General features: G+C 34.4%; 2 protein-coding genes across 4 annotated transcripts; one reads left to right on the plus strand and one right to left on the minus strand.

The window, feature by feature from the left end:
* Nucleotides 1-504: 504 nt before the first annotated feature.
* LOC106718018 (zinc finger protein 585A) lies at nucleotides 505-15,828 on the minus strand. Of its 3 annotated transcripts, XM_045679712.1 has the most exons (12): nucleotides 15,762-15,828; nucleotides 15,249-15,540; nucleotides 14,305-14,506; nucleotides 11,779-11,945; nucleotides 11,269-11,459; nucleotides 9,591-9,786; nucleotides 3,491-3,624; nucleotides 3,104-3,275; nucleotides 2,753-2,895; nucleotides 2,007-2,268; nucleotides 1,417-1,550; nucleotides 505-812 (listed from the first exon to the last, which is right to left on the minus strand). In XM_045679712.1, the coding sequence occupies exons 2-12, from the start codon at nucleotides 15,265-15,267 to the stop codon at nucleotides 684-686; spliced, it is 1,749 nt and encodes a 582-aa protein (XP_045535668.1). In that variant the 5' UTR covers nucleotides 15,268-15,540; nucleotides 15,762-15,828; the 3' UTR covers nucleotides 505-683. The 3 variants fall into 3 exon arrangements, with proteins under 3 accessions (XP_045535668.1, XP_014367494.2, XP_045535669.1); XM_014512008.2 differs by lacking the exon at nucleotides 15,762-15,828 and having other exon boundaries at nucleotides 15,249-15,712; XM_045679713.1 differs by lacking the exons at nucleotides 14,305-14,506; nucleotides 15,249-15,540; nucleotides 15,762-15,828 and adding an exon at nucleotides 13,321-13,475.
* Nucleotides 15,829-15,994: 166 nt separating this feature from the next.
* LOC106718096 (uridine 5'-monophosphate synthase) lies at nucleotides 15,995-18,731 on the plus strand. The gene is made up of 4 exons (XM_045679703.1): nucleotides 15,995-16,375; nucleotides 16,616-17,102; nucleotides 17,363-17,832; nucleotides 18,015-18,731. Exons 1-4 carry the CDS (start codon nucleotides 16,229-16,231, stop codon nucleotides 18,342-18,344), a joined length of 1,434 nt encoding a protein of 477 aa, XP_045535659.1. The 5' UTR covers nucleotides 15,995-16,228; the 3' UTR covers nucleotides 18,345-18,731.
* The last annotated feature ends 431 nt before the right edge of the window (nucleotides 18,732-19,162 follow it).

Raw genomic sequence — 19,162 nt, forward strand, 5'->3', positions numbered from 1 at the left:
TAGAAATACATAAGACCAGGGATTCCCAAACTATTTTGAATAAGTGCATACATAATTATATTATGGGGGGATGTATCAATACTGAACAAAATATTAATTAATATTTAATACATTGAAAACTAGAGAGTTGTCAAGGGACACCCGGATGGAACGAAGTTCCTTTCGATTAATTAGTGAAGGAACCAATGTTTATTCTATGAATAAAAAACTTAAGTCTTCACAAGAAGTACATTTTATTTCTATGAATTTTCGTTATATATTGTCACGTCGTTGCCATGGTTACTATAGCAAAAAGTGTCGTGACAACTTTTCGTAAGAATGTTTTCCGTCTAGCCCCCTTTCACAACGCGCGATAAGGAACTTCGTTCCAATAAAATGTGAAATATTCAATATTTTTCAATATTAATATAATAGTTGCTTATATTGATTATGAATATTTTGAAGATTATTTGAAGGAATGTAAAAAAAGACAAATTATTTCTAATCTTTTCTCAGTTGTTCATAAAAATACGTTTGACAAAAAGTTGATTATTATTTTAAAACTATCGCGCTTACCACTTTTGGGGTAAACAGTTTAATATAAACTAGTAGTTATAACGCATAAATATCTGATAAAATTGTCTAACTATTTGTTCTACTAAGTGCCTTCTTAATTGCCATTTTATATCTCTGAGTGTGATAGTTCATTGTAATCTTGTGGAGGCTTGCGGGTCAATGGTGATAGCTCGTTGTTCACCATTGTCCATTGACATCACCATCTGATATGGTACTTTAATTTGTAACGGTACACGGAGCTTAGTATTCGATGGTGCCTGAAAATAAAAAAAAATGGCAAATATATAGTGAACATTATAAATATTAACTGTAGTAGACCGGAATAGACCTCGCCGGGTGAAATACCACACAGGCCTAATTTTAGTCCTCTTTCCCTTCCCATCCTTTCTGAATAGAAAAGGATAGGAAGGGGAAGTGGTTTCGGCGGAAGAGGGGACGCATAGGAAGAAGAAATATCCTCTTTCTGTGCGTCCCCTTCTCCGTTGATTAAAGGTAGACAACGCATCTGCATTTGCGGATGTCTATTGGCAACGGTCGCCTCGCTATTATGGCGAATCCAGGTGGCCGTTTGCTCGTTTTCCACCTTATGATATTAAAAAAAAAAGAAAAAAAAAGAAGACAGGAGTCAATCAAGTAATTCCGCGTTTTACTAATGAGTTTTGGAGGGTTAATTTTAGTCCAATTTGTTATAAAAAAATTTTGGGAATGGGAAGTGAATTTGACGGAGGCAAAGGAAGGGTAAATATCTTTCTGTGCGTCTCCTTTGAAAACATGAGATACTTTTCAATATTTTTTTTAAATTATGAAGTCACGGGCTAATGCTAGTGTTCATACAAAGTGTGTGTGTGTTGTATGACTCACGTGTATGGTGATCTCTGGTACGACCTCCTTGTTCAACATACTGATGGGGTAGAGGTCTGGTAGACGTCTACGTGCAGGCCGAGTCTTGCTGTGTACCTGAGTGTGCTTCTGCAGATGATCCTTGCGATAGAATCCTTACAAAACAATAAACCATAGTAAAAAAACAATCAAATTTAATTAAATCCACGTCATTTCATTAATATTCATTAATCAAGTGATGTTTCTAATAAGTTGTAACTACCTTCCCCCAAAAAGGTGATGTGTTGAGGTTTTAGTCCTATAGCCATATGTTTTAGTACAAAAAAAATATTGCAATATTCAAAATATTATATTGAAATATAGATAAAATGTGAGCAAATTAATTTGATTAAATTTATTTTTTTTTATTTCGTCATCAGTTAAAAAATAAGTACATGTGATATATTATTTTAGCCCCCCTTCCCATATCTTCTTGATTTTTTCAGAACCCCCTACCTTCCTAGATTTCTTATTAGGTAAAAACAAAAAAAAAATCGAATAGTGCCATCTATGATTTTTTATATTGAAGTTTTATATTGAAAAAATTTAAAAATAAAAAAAAATTGTCTCACCTTTCCCACAAACAGGACAGAAGAAGGACTTGATACCGGTATGTATATGAAGGTGTATTTTAAAATGGTCCTTCCGTTTGAATGGCTTGGTGCAGTACTTGCATACGTACACACGCCGCGGCACCGGCAGACACATCTCCTCCACATCCCCCATCTCCCCTGTCTCACCGACATCCCCCACCTCGTCATTACTCTGCCTCGGCTCTAGGTACTCCTGATCTTCCATGCTACCGTTCTCCTGACCCTGAGGCTCTTCTATCACCTACAAGTTCGATATAGTCTTTAGCAGATCTTACTAATATTATAAATGCGAATGTATGGATGGATGGATGTTTGTATGAAGGTATCCGAGAACGGCTCAACGGATCTTGGTGGAATTTAACACAGATGTAGAACATAGTTTGGAAGAACATATAGCCTACTTATTACGTTTTTTTTAATTCCGCGCGGACGGAATCGCGGGCGACAGCTAGTATAAAATAAATGTAATAAATGTCATACAAAATATGACGTCATACTAAGTCTACGTCTGTCTGTCAACGTTGTGACGTCATCAAGAAAAAATACAATTCAATCAATGAAAAAATCTAAAAAAACACTTGCTGACAGCAGATTAAGTATGAAATGAAAGCAAGTCTTTAATTTTAGTTTAAACTATTAGTTGGGCAAATTCAGATTTTTTATTCTTTTCTTTGACTTAATCGCCTTATTATTTATTAACTTGCACCCTAGGTATTTGTGTATACCTCGACATAGTCCTGGGAGCAGATATTCTCTTTCTTGGCCTCGTGCGTGGTCTGCCCTCCGCCCGACTCGCCCGAGCTGCCCGACTCGCCTCGCTCCCAAGGCGTGCACTTGTGTCGCTCGAACTGATCGTTGGCGAAGAAACCTACAAACATACTAGTTTTAAACATTTTTCATATTAAAACACAATTATTTAAAAAAAAAAAACCAACATTTTATGAAAATGCAAGAAATCGTTAAATAATGCAAGTTTTTTAACGATTTTCTTCCGTTGGCATGACTTTACAAAGAACTATTTGCTAGTTAATTTCTATGGAGGCAGAAGTTAACCCTTTAACTGCTGATAGACCCACCTTCATTACAAAGCGAGCACCATATGGTGGGCTGTGAGACCCTCATGTGGACGTTGCCGTGCACCTTCAGGTGCTGTTTCCTCTTGAACTTGCGGTTACAGATGTGACACACGTGCGGTCTTTCGTCAGACGTTTTCTTCACCCTCGGCACCAGTAGGTCTGTGCCATCAGACTGAAAACGAGAGAAATATTTATTTAGTATAATACGAGACAATGACAGTTAAAATTTGAAAATAAGATTATTTGTTAATATTTATTATTTTCGATTCCTTTCGCTTACAAAAGACGTAAATTCAAATGCATTACGGATTCATGATTAAATAAAGTTTATAAAACATACAAGAATAGTTTGCCGAACTTTTGCCGGCATTTAAAAGGTTAACTGACCGCCATGAGTAGTTGCGCCTTGTCTCCGAGCATGATTTTCAGTCTAGCGATGCCGTCAGTATCGCCCTCTAACCGGTACGCTTGCAGGTGCACAGAGTTTATATGTGACAACAGTTGGCCGTCGTAGTGAAATGCTGCCGACAAGGAAGAAGAAATTCAATATTTTTTACAAGTTACCATTGTCGACACATTTATATATTTATTGTCACTGCTGTTCTCCTTGAAAAATAATGCGGTTTGATTTAAAAACTAAATGAAAATAAAAATTTAAAAGGCTACAATTAGGCAGTATTACCGTGTAAAGCGCATATATATTTTTCATTCACTGTAAAATAACCAGATGTTAAAAAGAGCAAAATTCTGATTTCCAACCAAGTCGGGTCGGGGATATATTGAGAAATAAATCCCCTTCCCCTGTAGCCGTCCCCTAACAAGTACGGTTACTCCTTAGGGAGTAGCTAGTAGGGGTTAGCCCCTACTTCACTCCCCCTCAGCACATGCCCATGGGGATCGCCTAAAATAAGGGTGGGTCTGTAAGGTCGCTGGGGTCGAGCACCTTTGGCTCGACTGCGATGTCAAAATACCGAGAGGATTATTTATATTTTAGGACTTTGATGTAAAAACGATAAGCGAAATTTACTCACACAATATAGTTGGACCCTGTTAAGTAGACAAGATCCATCCAACATTATGTTACTTTTGAGTAAATACGTTTTTTAAATTTAGAAGTGTTTAGTAGAATAGTGTGTTAGTACATATAGTGTCATAGAGTTTTGTTCTGATATAAAATTCGATTAGCAGATTATATATATATTTATGATTTTCGACGAATTGTTGGCTGGATCTCTTCTGCTTGACAAGGTCCAATTAACAATTGATATATCTCGTTTCAATATATAGTCGATAAAATATTATAACGATAAAGCCGCTATTTGCTGCCAAATACATGCACTTAACAGGTATGCATTTTAAACGTCGTATATCACTTTCCCGCGGTTACCTTTCGAGAACTCTTCTTGGGGGAATAAATAAAATTAAATATTTAATTTTTTAAATAAATTAAAATATTATAAGTCATCTTAAAAGAAATATCTGAATGATAGAATAATGCGCGTAGACAAATTTATTGCTTAGTTTAATATGTTTACGTTTAGGAGCTTTAAGGAATATTTTATAAGCCTGGACGGTACAAGCAGGTAGTGGAACAAAATGATCATCGATCAAACATTGCATCTAGGTCATGTCCGTAAGTGGTGGGGTTCGGTCAAGAGGCCCTGGGGAAGGGACGGACCTACCTCTACATCGAGACCTACGTTAGTATTGATTTTACCACGGTTGTATATCTATATTTCAATTTTCGCTATATGTATGTACATAGTTGAACTTGCAATATGAATCTAAGAGCATTAAAATGATAAATGTCTGAAAGTTTTAAGAGAAATTTTTTTATCATATTAGTTAGCAATTGTCAAAGATCATTTGACCTAATACAATAATCTTAAAAGATTGGATGTGGTATTTTATTTTAAGAGGTGTTCGTATATATTTATAATAACAGATAAACTACCATATTCCGTCTTTTAACATTTATATAAGCAATTCCTTAGTGTACAAATCTGATAATTAATCTTCACTTAGGGCAATAACTGTGCGGAAGTATGAATTGTCAGTATTGTTAGTCTAGTTTTTTCAAGTTAGCGTGAACATAACTCCATGTAGGCTTGTTACATTTCTCGATGCCGAATAGTACGCACGGGCGTTGCCTGGGGGTCGGTAGGAGGTTCCCCCCTAAAGGCTTACCCTCCCCCCTTTAAATGGTGGAACCTCACGAATCCGGGAGTTTAGCACGAGCTATTTACTACATAGACGTTATGTATCATCCGTTTTCCAGAGCTTAAGTTTACTAAGGATGGACTAGAAAACAACGTTTGTTTGTGCTAGGAATATATCTTTATACATAAAGATTATACTAATGTTATGGTTCTGTACTAGTTCTTCAGCTGTACCGAGTTATATGATAAAATTGCCAAGTGTTTGTCTTCCAAATCAATCTGTCATTTCTGTGCTTCGTCCCTTATACTATGTCGCCTTTCAAGCAATCCATCTTTTGTTAAGCATACCCCTACCGACATATACCACATTGATATTGAAAGCATTCCTTGTCACATGCCAGTCCTCCGCATTTTTAATATGCCCATATGTACCTAACCTACCTAACCTAAAAAATACAAATGTATTAATTATTACTTTTTAGATATTACATAATTTAGTTGGAAAAAGAGCAAGCATCCTTTCGGTCATTTCGCTAAAATGGCGAAGTGACTGCCGCTAATGCATCCTCATTTGCAAATGCGTTGCCTACCTTTAATCAACAAAGATGAGGTGAAATGTACAAAACAATTTTATAGGTAATCGTACAAGTTTACCTTCCTTTTTAAACCTGATCCGAAGCGAAGTATTAACAGTAATCATTGATACCAGCTTCCTTTAATACACGTCGATGCACTTTCGCCTCTTTTACCTTGAGTTTCCACTATCAAGACGAGAATATAAACAACTAGCTTTTACTCGCGACTCCGTCCGCGCGGAATAAAAAAAATGCACACAAGATAAAAAAGTGTCCGTCTCCTAGTTCTAAGCTACCTCCCCATCAATTTTCAGCTAAATCAGTTCGACCGATCTTGAGTTATAAATAGTGTAACTAACACGACTTTCTTTTATATATAGGTATAGATATTGTTATATCTATCTTTTCAAAGAGCATGAGAAAGATGAGAACATATTTTTGTACATATGTTTCAGCAATGGAAACTTACGGTTGAAACATCTAATGACTTGTCTAATAAAATATTTTTTTTTCGTCTATAATAACTTTCACAGTTTGACAAGTTTTAATTCGACTTTATTAAAAACTAGCTGTCGCCCGCGATTCCGTCCTTAGGGATTTAAAAAAATAAGTAGTCTATATGTTCTTCAAGACTATGTTCTACATCTGTGCCAAATTTCATCAAGATCCATTGAGCCGTTCCGGAGATACCTTCAAACATCCATCCATCTATCCAAACTTACAAGTAGTTTTACTAACATTATAAACTAGCTTTTACCCGCGACTCCGTCCGCGCGAAATAAAAAAATGCACATATGATAAAAAAGTTCCCATGTCCGTGTACTAGTTCTAAGCTATCTCCCCATCAATTTTCAATAAATAGTGTCACTAACACGACTTTCTTTTATATATATAGATATTATATACACGACCTATAACTATAATGTCGCATTGTAGACATTAGCTGTGTACGATTTTCCTCACCCACTTTGGTAAGGAAAATCGTATTGGTACGTGGTATGAAGGAGTTGCCTTGGAATACAGAAAGTGGAATAAGGTAATGCTATACTACAATTACTGCATATATTCATGAAGTTATCTAGATTTCTACTCAACAAATAGAAAATAGTAGAGAACGGAACTAACACACTGAAGTTATTAGCAGATCTAATGAAATGGAACGAAATTGTTAATTGGTCCCCTTAGTGAAAATTAACTATGAGTGTACACTAAAAATCTACATTAAGGGTAACCCTTAGAAAACAATTAATGACAGAGTATGGCAGTGACATTTTTCTTGAAGTTTTTAGATAATTCAGCGTATTTTATAACAAAATTGATAAACCAAGGTTACAATCGCTGCTTGTTTTCATTTTTAGCCGACTTCAAAAAGAAGGAGGTTATCAATTCGACTGAATTTTTTTTTTTTTTTTTTATGTGTGTTATAACGAAACTAAATTAATGCTCTGAAACGAGTTCCATTTTTTTAAAGTACTGTCAATGTTTAAATGAATTCCGTATTAGTTTCCCCTAACGTTAAAAATTAGGGGAGACGTTAGGTATGGTGGAGTCTCCCAATGATATCCGGGCTCGAGACACGACAGATAAGGAATGTACTAAAAACATTTTTTTTAACATTATCGTTTGTAAAAACGCTGGCTGGAAATCTCTTAATTCCTCGTTACTTAGCTCTAAAAATAATATAAAAAAAAGAATCTACCACTACAACTAATTTATATGACAAGACCCTCGTATGACCATAGTCTACAAATAATGTTTCCATTTCGCAACACATCGCGATATCGCAACAAAGATCGTGACGTCCCTCCCCCCCTTTACCCACCACATTAACCGGTATTCCGAATTACCAACACATCGTACGCGGTCTTTGGATGCTCGATTTGCGTAACGAACTCAACGCACGTCTTTCAAAACTATGCGTCCATCGTTCCGTTATCTTTACGCGAATTCACACAGCCGAAACATTAGCAAAAACATGTTCCGATCTCAGATACACAGAGTAAGAGATGAAGCATGTTTATTGTGAATGTTTCGGTAGTGCAAACTTACGGTCCCTTTTATCTTCTATGGGTAAACAATTGACAATGTTCTCCATTTTCGTTCCTTTACTCTTTTCTCTTTTTTTATTGCGATTATTCCCGCCTTTTTCACTATAGCTTTCTTACAAGTGTTAATTGACTTTAACATTGTGAATAGACGTTAATCTCAAATAAATGTGAAATCTTAGATATCCTGTGGTTTTTATTAACACTGACTATGCAAAGAATGTTCAATTTTAACATAGAAATAGAATACACTTTAAAAAATATACGTTAACCCCAACACGTGTTGTAATTTATTCAGAATTTTTTCTTTCCCCCATCTCCCCGTTTACCCAGTAAATCTACCTACGCCCGCACCCAGCGGGATCCGTTCCAAAAAAGAGGGCACATTTCACCCGCCGAAAGGGGAGGGTCCCGGGCTCACGTTAAATGGGACGGCCAACTCCTTTTTTAGGACAGGCTACATTATTTAATCTTTCCGTTTTCCCTTTACGAGAGATAAGTATTGTAGTTTTTTGATCTCGTATAAATCGAAATGGGACAGATGAAATCACAGATTAAATATTGAAATTTATTCGACAAATTTAGACTTAATACGCATTTCAATACTGGATTTGGAAATATAAATAGAAACTATTTTCTAAATTACTAGGATACCATAGCGATGATTAAAAACTCTTATTTAATCCTTTCATTACTTGTAAAGTACATATTTTTAAGTCGTGTACTGTAGACCCCCTATTGTACACGGAGGGGGGTCGTAATTGTCGCTTGGCAGGCATAAAGGCGATTGCCTTGCAGCGTAATAGCGGACACAAGTAAAGTTACCCTGCTTGTCTATTTATAGCATAGCCCTTCCTTAGGGCAACCCACGTGAGATGCTATTCCCTGACGCCATACGATTGGCTTTTTTTTTAGTCCTTTCTATTCATTTTCTATACAGATGAAAGTATTGTATTAAATTGCATGTTGCTTTTATGGTAAACTAGCTTTTACCCGCGACTCCGTCCGCGCAGAATAAAAAAAAAAAAAGAAAACGGGGTAAAAATTATCCTATGTCCTATTCCTGGTTCTAAGCTACCTGCCCACCAATTTTCAGTCAAATCGATTCAGCCGTTCTTGAGTTATAAATGGTGTAACTAACACAACTTTCTTTTATATATATAGATAGATATAGATAGATAGATAATTTTACCATCAGTGATGTAAGAGTGTGAAAACATATTGATTACTCAACGTGGTGCACCACACATCGTAGAGAATCCACCTCATCCCTCCCATTTTATATGCAGTTGCCACCTCAGCGTTACCCCCTAACCTATCTCGCTAGTTCTCTTATATACACACTCATTACCCAATACCTGAAGTGAGCATGTTTGCGAACATGATAAGAGAACATAAAACTACGTAAAAATCTCTGCTACTAATTTACTCTGGTTAAGACAGTAAAAATGCTAAGTTTTTGGAACTGTCGTCCTATAGGGTTGCCATTCACATTTGCATGGTGCATATCTAGGCAAAAGGGTGGTAACACCAAAGCGTTGACGTTAATTTTGACCGTCTGCTATATATAAAAAGAGCAGGCATAACATGTCTTTAATTCTTAGAATAGGCGAGAGAAAGATCTTACTCCCACACTCAGATTCGTTAAGTGGTCACTTAGGGAATCTCTCAATTTGGATTTACAATAGTTAAACATTAATTGACTTACCTAATCCACACTCGGAGCACACTTTAGTCTTTTTCATATGCGTTTTGCTGTGCACTTTGAGATGATCTCGTCTTTTGTATCTTTTGTTGCAGATGTTACAGACGTACGGCCTCATCTTTTGGTACACGCTGTCGTTGATCACAGGCACAGGTCTGATAGGCTGGTCGCCTTCAGAATCCTCCATTACATCAGGAATCTAAAATAATGGGAATAGTAGTTTTGGCGAACTATTTAATGAAAGTGGTTATACAATGAAATATGTTCATATCGTCAAATCTTGCTAGGGTGTGTTGCTATTGTAAATGTTAAAAATAATAGATCGAATGGCGAATTTAAAAAAAAACACTTTTCATCAATTAATCGATTGAATACATTACTTTTGGTGTTTAAATATTTTACTAAGAGAAAAGATTACTTCGATATCTACAAATAAACTCCGGTACAAATTCTTAAAACTTTAACAACATTCATACATATGTCATCAGCAATCTGACGTTACTATATTTATCTACAGTGTTTTAATAAGTTAATTTATCTAAGTTAAACCCACAAATGAAAGACCTTAAACTTGTATAGCCTAGAATATAAATATATATATACAATGTAGATAAACTCTCGCCTCTTGTACGGTAAATGCGAGAGGCAAAGCGCCTTTGGTTGGCTTAACCGTAGGCGTGCGTCGGGTCTTTCTGACCCTCCCGTCCCCCACAACCCCCCCAAAGGCTACAGGGTGACTCACGTAAGCCCCCTTCGGGTTTTACCTGCGCTTTTAGTTCTTTTATTAAACTATACTATAGGTTATATAATAAAACTAACAGGTATATCAGGTTGCAATGTCATAGCAATCCTGTTTTAAAAGCTCACTTCGTAATGTTAAAGTCGTACAGGTAGTTATTATATACTATGTGTTGCCCGCGTCTCCGTTCGCACGGAATTAAAACAAAACATAATTAATAGCCAAACTCTGCTAACTAACATCCATCGATCCATCTAAACATTCGCATTTAAATATTAGTAAGAAGTAGAGGTTGAACTTTGTTCTAAAATCGAAATTAAATAAGTTCGATTTTGATTTAAATCCTTTTGTCTATTGCCAAATCTTTTTAATAAATAATAGCTTTATATATTCTTCAAACTTATTATCTGTGTCAAATTTCTCGTTCGTACAATTTACTTAAAAAGGGGTACAAAGATTTCGCTTCGCGTATTAATACATTTATATATTTAATGAGACTCGAAAATATAAAAATCCCCCTTACTTAGTACAGTACCACTTTGTGATCAGTATCGTTTTAGAAAGGTCCAAAGAAACGTCAACTGTTACTCAGAGAGACCGTCACACATTCTGACGTTTTATAGACCATATCAGTATAACATGATATTACTTTAACACAACATTTTCACAAACAAATTTTGAAGCTAAATTCAAAATCTACTAGTCTTCTAGTTATTTAAAAAAAAAATCAAAAAAATGGGACCCATCTGCAAGCACTTCCTTTCGATTAAAATATTTTTTATCAAAATCGGAGCACCAGGGGCGGAACATCGCGGTAACACACATAAAAAAAAAACAGTCGAATTGATAACCTCCTTCTTTTTGAAGACGGCTAAAAAGCAAAAACAATGGAAATGGACGGTTTAGTGTATGCAGAGGTAGATAATAAATAAGTTTGATTACCTCCATTTTAATTTTAGTATCGCCAACGCTTCCTGAGACGCTGGTAATAATGGGTGTGAGGAATTCTTCTTCTTCTATCTCTTGCTTGATGGTGACACCGTCTCTCTCCGCCAGCCGCTCCAACATGTCGCCCAGGAAGTGCTTGTTATGTGTCAGCATGTGCTTTTGTAAGTGATCTTTGCGGTAGAACGCTGTTACGAGATGAAACACTCAATACACGATTGTAAACATATAGGTGTAAAATGTACAAATTCCAACTACACCTCACAAGTCCTCTTGTAGTATTAGTAATAGTAGCTTGAAAGAGAATAACTCGTAAATTGACCTTTTCAACTATTACGTCTAAGGAGTATCTCCTTTCCGTTTTGCACCGTAATTCATGTTATCTAAAATACCTTGTCAATTAGTTTAACTTAGATAAATAATGCTAAGTATAAGATTTAATTTATTCAGAAGACTTAACCGATAGCTTAGGTGGTATATATACACAACATACAAATGTACACTTACTCTTTTGGCAGACTTCACATTCGAGCGGTTTCCCGCCACTGTGTATGGCAAGATGTATGTTGAGATGTTCCTTGCGTTTGAACGCTTTGCCGCACACGTGGCAGCTGTAGGGGCGAACCTCCAGGTGCTCCTGGGTATGTCGCTCCAGGTGTTCCTTACGCTTCAACCTAAAGACAAGGAGTCCTACTATAGGAGTATACTATCTTGGTAAAAGACAAATCTTATAAAAATTATATGATAAGGATTGTTTTGTTATTTTTTTATTTTCAGTTAATAAATGTTTAACATAGCGAAAGCCCAAATTTGACTCAGGTCGAGCGTTGAGTGAATTTTCAATTAAACCAAAACAAACAATTAAATATTTAAATAATTTCACTAAGATTTTAACATTCTTATTTTTGATTTTGTCGAGAATAGAAAAGGGCTACGTTTTGATGGGATTTATAAGAGGTAATTCTCTTGAGGTTGCGGTTTGAAGAGCTTTACAGCAATGTCGGTAAACTTCCTGAGGTAAAATATTCGTCGGGGAATTTGAACTTAAGTTTGGGTTTAGTTTGTCTATATTATATTATAATTTAACTGTTGTGACTCCGTCCGCGCGGAATAAAAAAAAACTTAAGAACCAGCCTATGCGTTCTTCCAGACTGTGATCTACATCTGTACCAAATTTAATCAAGATCCGTTGATCCATTCCAGAGATACCTTCAAACAAACATCCATCCATCCATCTAAACATTCGCATTTATGACATTAATAATAATAATATAAGAATCAAGGTAAAAGGAGAACGTTAGCAGTTTTCAAACAAAAATAAATACTTCATTTTACTCTACTTGTTTTACATCATTTAATGATCCCTAAGAGTCCCCTTAGTGTAGATTTGGTATGAAAAATGTACACTAAGTAGTGCTTTAACCAACTACTCAAGTGCTGTACTATCCTTACTTTGTAGTTATCTGATTACTTCAAAAACTTATTATGTTACTGTTAGTATTCAAGTTTCATAGAAAGCTATGTACAAAACCCGATAACTGTTGTAGTGCCTAGCCTGCAGAGTAGCCGACCCCCCACTAGATGGTGCGATGACCTACCATACAGGGAGAGAGTAGAAGGTTGGCTGACTATTTATGGAGGAGGGGGAAACTGAACATCAATTTCTTATTTCGTAACTTATTTTAGATTATTTGACCGCCTTAATACTACTCGAGAATAATCAAAATGTACAACGTAACGTACGTACAAATTAATAATTATAAAAGCAAGCTAGATGGTCTTTAAAAACATAGTCAAATTGTTATACAAATAATGTTGGAAGTTGGCAAAACGTATAACAAAAAGAAATACAAAACACAGCTACCTGAATATGTTTTTAAAAGGTGTTTTGACGAAAATATTCCTAACTAATTTATCTTTTAAATACACCGAAGACCAGGATTAATAGAGGTCTTTAAATATTTGTTTAACATTTATGAAATAGTGTTTTTGTATTAAAATTTCTTAAAAACATACAACCAACAATAGATATAAAAACACTATACTAACATATACATTTTAATCCTTTCTTTAAATTTTCACAGATGTTGCACAAGCACAGAGCACCAATCACAGAGGCAGTATTTTCACTACACATAATACGATTTTTTTTTATTACAGAATTTTAGAGCTTTGCCACTAAGCTAGTAAGACGACCGCTCGTGAGACGAGACGAGCACAACTGCCGTAGCAATGTGACCGTGGGATGAGACTGCTATGACGAAACATTTCAAAAAACATGTAATCTCGGTTTAGTCTATAAGGAATTTTCTAAGAATTTCTTCTTATTTTTTTTTAAACTTGACTATTGGAAAAAAAAATCTTAGCTAGTGCTAACTTACTGTGAGACATTCGCAACTAATACAGGTACATAAATGTTCGAATGCACATGTTTTAAGTTCGATTCGGACTAAAGAGTAAACCGAAAAGTACAACAATTATCAAGTTAGAAGGTACAGGCGCAGTTAATATCGACTTAGAGCTATTTTGAAAGGCTTAATTAACTATTATAAAAAGGCGATTAAAGGAGGTGTCAAGTCTAATACTATGGGTTACTCCATCTATAAACTCTGAAATATTAAACCAAAGGGTAATAGATGTCCAAGTATTCCCCCTGTGAAAATTCTAACACCTTTGTAATTTTGTACAATTACGTTAAAAAATATAGGCAAACAGTTTTATCACAATATGTCTGATGATAAAAATGTACATTGTTTTTGTCATTTTATTACGAAAAAATTTGTTGTCATACTCGAGTTGGTAATTTCAATATTATTATTTTTATATTTGAAAACCTTTTCGTTTTAAAAATAAATTTTATTTTAAAATAACATATTTATTTGTGATAGTACTGTTGACAAAATTAAAATTACATTATACAGAAGGTTTTATAGAGAGTATATTTGGACATCTATAACCCTTAGGACTAACACGTTACTTACTCTACTTGCTAACTTCCATCAGAGAAATCATTAATTAATGAATGACCCTTACCCAGTTCCACAAATGCCGCAGAGATATCTATACTCGTCATTGTGCTTGCAGAGGTGGAGTTCCAATTTCTCCTTGTCATAGTATTGCGCGGGACATTCCACACACTCGTATCGCACAGTGCCATCTGCTTCGTGGATTATCTTCGCCAGTTTCGTCCTTGCCATCAAATTTCGTTTAATGATTTCCTCCACAGATCTCATATCTGCATGGATAAATAAATATGTTTGAAGTGGTTTTACCGTCCGGTAAATTGTAAACAAATATTAAAGTGATTTTTTACTAATAAAACAATCATTCAAAAGCATTATGGTTTTACTCGTTTTTTTTCGTGACGATAAATGATAGTATTTCGACGAATAGCGTAAAATTTCACGATATTTGATAAAGCCAAGAGAATACTGGACGAAAGTTTTCCCGCCAAATTATGAATTGACCGCGCAACTGAGCTCGAGAATTGATAGTATTTCATAGTATAAGTGCTAGTGACTACGAAAGCATCTACATATCTTTAGTAACTCAAAATATGTTGGTACTTTAGTTATTAGCTAATACAAGTGTGGTCATTATGCCTTCCTCAAACGGGCCCAAAATAACAATACCATGGTCGACAAAAGTACCTACCGGGTCAAAAGTACTAATGACATTTTATAAAAAAAAACTTAGTAAAGTAAAGGGGTTTTGTAAAACATTACACTTACATAAAAGTTTCACGTATTGGACACTTAAAAAATACGGTAAAAGTGAAGGGATCTTGCCGTGGGCATAACATTCGAATCTTGCTTCATAAAAATCCAATGTTATTGGTACAAACGACTACTAAGAAATTGGGAAAAAGTAGAATTTAAATTACTCTAAGTTCGCATGCCTATTTCCATATTTATACCGAAAAATTAACGAGATGGGGTTAAAATAAAAGCAATGTATTTAAGTAATTTCATATGTACCTGCCGCCTTGGTTTCCATGATGTCAAATATTGTATTATACACTCTTTAAAATAACACAGAAGTTATAAACTTTCTCACATTCACCGCAAAATATAGTGTAAAGGGGAAATGCCGATCTTGAAATAGTAATCCCTTCCCTTCCAACGGTCGCCCAAGGCCTTAGCTCCCCTCCGCGCGAGGGTGACTACCCTTTGTCTACCCTAACATCCCCTATATAAGGGAGGGGACCCCATTTCGTCCGGTTAGGAGGGTGGGTTCACTTAGCCCCGCATTGATTCAAAATCTCTCTACCTGAGTCCCAAATTTCCGTTAAAATATAATAATAATCTTGGAGTATTTACTATTATTTATCACACGCAGAAACAATAATGATCTACGATAAAAAGTTTTGCAAATTAAACTTGAAACAAGTTTACTTAAGCTTTGTTTTTAAATTGGAATATTTATTATTTATGTTTTTTACTAAGAACAGATTACGTATTAATAGAAATACTAAAAATATACCAAATTACATTTCATGGCAAAAGAATTACGTTTATAATTTACACCAACACAAACACAAAAACCACAACAATCCACCAGAAGAACTAATTTATGAATGACGTTGACGTGAAGAACGATGAGTGAATCAGTTCGGTTACACGAATGACAAATGAATGAGATGAGATGTGACTTTGTGAGTAATCTGTTTGACATAAGCTGAATGAGGAATTTTCGAAATCAGTGTAACTCTACGCTCTACGCATTTCTATTTGAAAATCTTTTATGTAACTTTGGATAAAATTTACTCATTAATACAATTTGTAAAGTTTGCTCTTTGATTGCCGACTCGAAGACAAAAAAAACAAACATGTCAAGGTTATGTCGATGTCATGTCAACTGTCAAAGTTTGAATTTTGAAATCACATGGTCAACAAGTTAAATACAGCACAAAATCGTAATTGTACTTAAAAAATACCTGTAATATAACATAATAACTATGGATTTCACTAAGCAATTAGAAGAATTGGCTATAAACCTCTTCAAAATAGACGCCGTAAAATTCGGTGAATTTACCACCAAAAGTGGTATGAAGACACCTGTTTATTTTGATTTGAGGGTTATAGTTAGCTATCCTGCTATAATGGTAATTTTTTTTTATTGAAAATAACTATCTTAAAATAATATTTATGAGTGACTTTACTTTTAAACTACTCAAAATTTTAGGCGAACGAATATGCGAATTGCAGACGAAAATATAATCTTTAGAATGAGATTATATACACTGTAATTTTCGGTTCAAACATTTTTCTGTATCTTTCATCAGTTTGACTTTATGTTTATGATAATCACATATAGTAAATATGATTATTGTTAAAATTTTCAGGAATCAATATCCGACCTATTATATTCAAGTTCATTGATTAGTCTTGAATATGACCATATTTGCGGAGTACCTTACACAGCTTTACCAATTGCAACGTTGCTCAGTGTCAAAGCCAAGAAATCTATGCTAATGAGACGAAAAGAAGCCAAATCTTATGGCACTAAGAAACTTATTGAAGGTCATTTTTCGAAAAATCAAAAATGCTGTATAGTTGAAGATGTTGTAACGTCAGGTTCTAGTGTACTAGAAACTGTAAATGATTTAAGGAAAGAAGGTTTAGTTGTTGAGCAGGCAGTTATCATTCTGGACAGAGAACAAGGTGGCAGACAAAATCTAGAAAAAAATAAAGTTAAAATGATGTCTCTTTTAACAATGTCAGAGTTAATTAAAATATTGGTTGACAATAATTGTATCACTAAAGAGATCGGAGTTGAAGTTAAGAATTACTTAAACAATACTAAAGCACCATCTGTAGAATCATCAGAAGGTATTTTTATTTAATAGTAATTTTGTGATAATACTAATGCTTACTGTTGCAACATCTGTATGTTTTTATTTTAAACTAGCTTTTACCCGCGACTCCGTCCGCGCGGAATAAAAAATAGAAAACGGGGTAAATAGTTTCCTGGTTCTAAGCTACCTGCCCACCAATTTTCAGTCAAATTGATTCAGCCATTCTTGAGTTATAAATAGTGTAACTAACACGACTTTCTTTTATATATATAGATATTTATAATCTTATTTCAGTGAAAGCTGTTAGCAGACTAAATATGCCATTTGAAAAAAGAGCAGGAGTATCAAAAAATTCTATAGCAAAACAGCTATTCAACATAATGGCTACTAAAAAAACAAATCTCTGTGTCTCAGTTGATCTGACATCATCAGTACAAATATTGAATCTTCTAGAAAAAGTTGGTGAACATGTGTGTCTTGTGAAAACACATGTAGATATTATAGAAGATTTTAACAGTGATTTTGTAGAACAACTAAAGCAAATGGCAACCAAATTTAATTTTCTTTTACTAGAAGATAGGAAATTTGCTGATATTGGCAACACTGTATCACTTCAGTATTCAAAAGGTATCTACAAAATAAGTGAATGGGCTGATTGTGTTACTGTACATTCCTTACCAGGGGAAGGAATTTTAAAAGCACTGAATAGTGCTAGCTCAGATAAAAGTAAAGGGGTTTTTCTTCTCGCTGAAATGAGCAGTGAGGTGAGTACATAGACTTTTCTTAAGATTCACAATATTTGTCCTTCAGAGCCACAGATATTAGTAAACATATTGTAATCTGATAGTTTAATTGTTGTTTTAGGTAAAAGATGAAAAGATGATAAATTATTTGTGATTTATACAATACAATGGAAAAAATAATGCAGTTTTTTTTATTTTTATAGGGTAATCTTATAACACCAGACTATACAAAAGCAACTGTGAAAATGGCAGAAAAATATCCACAGTTAATGACTGGATTTGTTTGTCAAAATGCAGCTACCTTTGATGACCCTGGACTAATACAATTAACACCTGGAGTCCAACTTGAAAAACCTAAAGATAATCTCGGTCAAGTCTACAATACACCAGAGAAAGTTATTGAAAATGGAGCTGATGTGGTTGTAGTAGGACGTGGTATAGTGGCATCCAAAAATCCAGAAACTGAAGCAGTACTTTATAAAAACATTCTATGGAAAAGTTATTCAAAGAGAATTTTGGGCAAAATGGAATAATTATGGCTTTTGAAATGATATTTCATGCAATTACCCCAATATTTTAGTAAAAATAAAGCTATAAGTTAAAGACAAATACATATAGAAATAAAGAAAATTAGTTCCACAGAAGTTAAATTCTCAATTTAACAAAGTGTGACATAGATGTTGAATGACCAACAAATAAGAAAAAGAGAAATAACACAATAAAAACACGCACAGAGATGATATAAAAGTAAATTACTTGTTCAGAAATTCTAAAATAACAATGGAAAAGAACAATAAGAGAATTCATAACAATAACATTTTAATAGACAGAGTAAGCAAGTGATTCCATTCCATTTTCAATTCCTCGAAAGAATTATGTTTTATAGATGTAAGATTACAGTGTATTTTTATACAGCTTATAAGGCCTATAGCCATATTCCTCAATTATATTAAAATTTTAGATGGTCAATTAGACCTTGATATATTTTATTATACATTTTATTTTGTTTTACATATAAGAACAATAATTATATGAAAATTTTAAATAAAGTTATTTTTACAAATTCTAATGAACTTATTTGCAGTCCTGACCTTTGTAATAGTTTTGCTCACTTTACTTGGTAAACATGCAAAAAGAAAAAAATGGCACCAATATGATCAACTGCCTCTTTTTAATTATGAGCTATTAGAAATGTGAACAGGTATATTGAATTGCTTTTAGCATTATATAAAAATAAAATAACCTCTGAAGAATTCATTTTGAACCACGCGACGTCTATTTTTTTTTGTAGAACTTGGTAGAAATACTATTTAACGACTGATATCACTGTATCGATCTGTCATGCTCATGT

This window comes from Papilio machaon, chromosome 10, assembly GCF_912999745.1.
Source record: "Papilio machaon chromosome 10, ilPapMach1.1, whole genome shotgun sequence".
NCBI classification, from domain to species: Eukaryota; Metazoa; Arthropoda; class Insecta; order Lepidoptera; family Papilionidae; genus Papilio; species Papilio machaon.

Coding starts and splice junctions, on each gene's coding strand:
- LOC106718018 (XM_045679712.1), bottom strand. Junction 3,625..9,590: donor GTGCTCCGAGTGTGGATTAG/GTAAGTCAATTA, acceptor CCTTGTCGGCAG/CATTTCACTACGACGGCCAA. Junction 2,269..2,752: donor GCTCCCAGGACTATGTCGAG/GTATACACAAAT, acceptor TCGAACTTGTAG/GTGATAGAAGAGCCTCAGGG.
- LOC106718096 (XM_045679703.1), top strand. CDS start 16,229: ATGGATTTCACTAAGCAATTAGAAGAATTGGCTATAAACCTCTTCAAA. Junction 16,376..16,615: donor TTAGCTATCCTGCTATAATG/GTAATTTTTTTT, acceptor TAAAATTTTCAG/GAATCAATATCCGACCTATT. Junction 17,833..18,014: donor TCGCTGAAATGAGCAGTGAG/GTGAGTACATAG, acceptor TTATTTTTATAG/GGTAATCTTATAACACCAGA.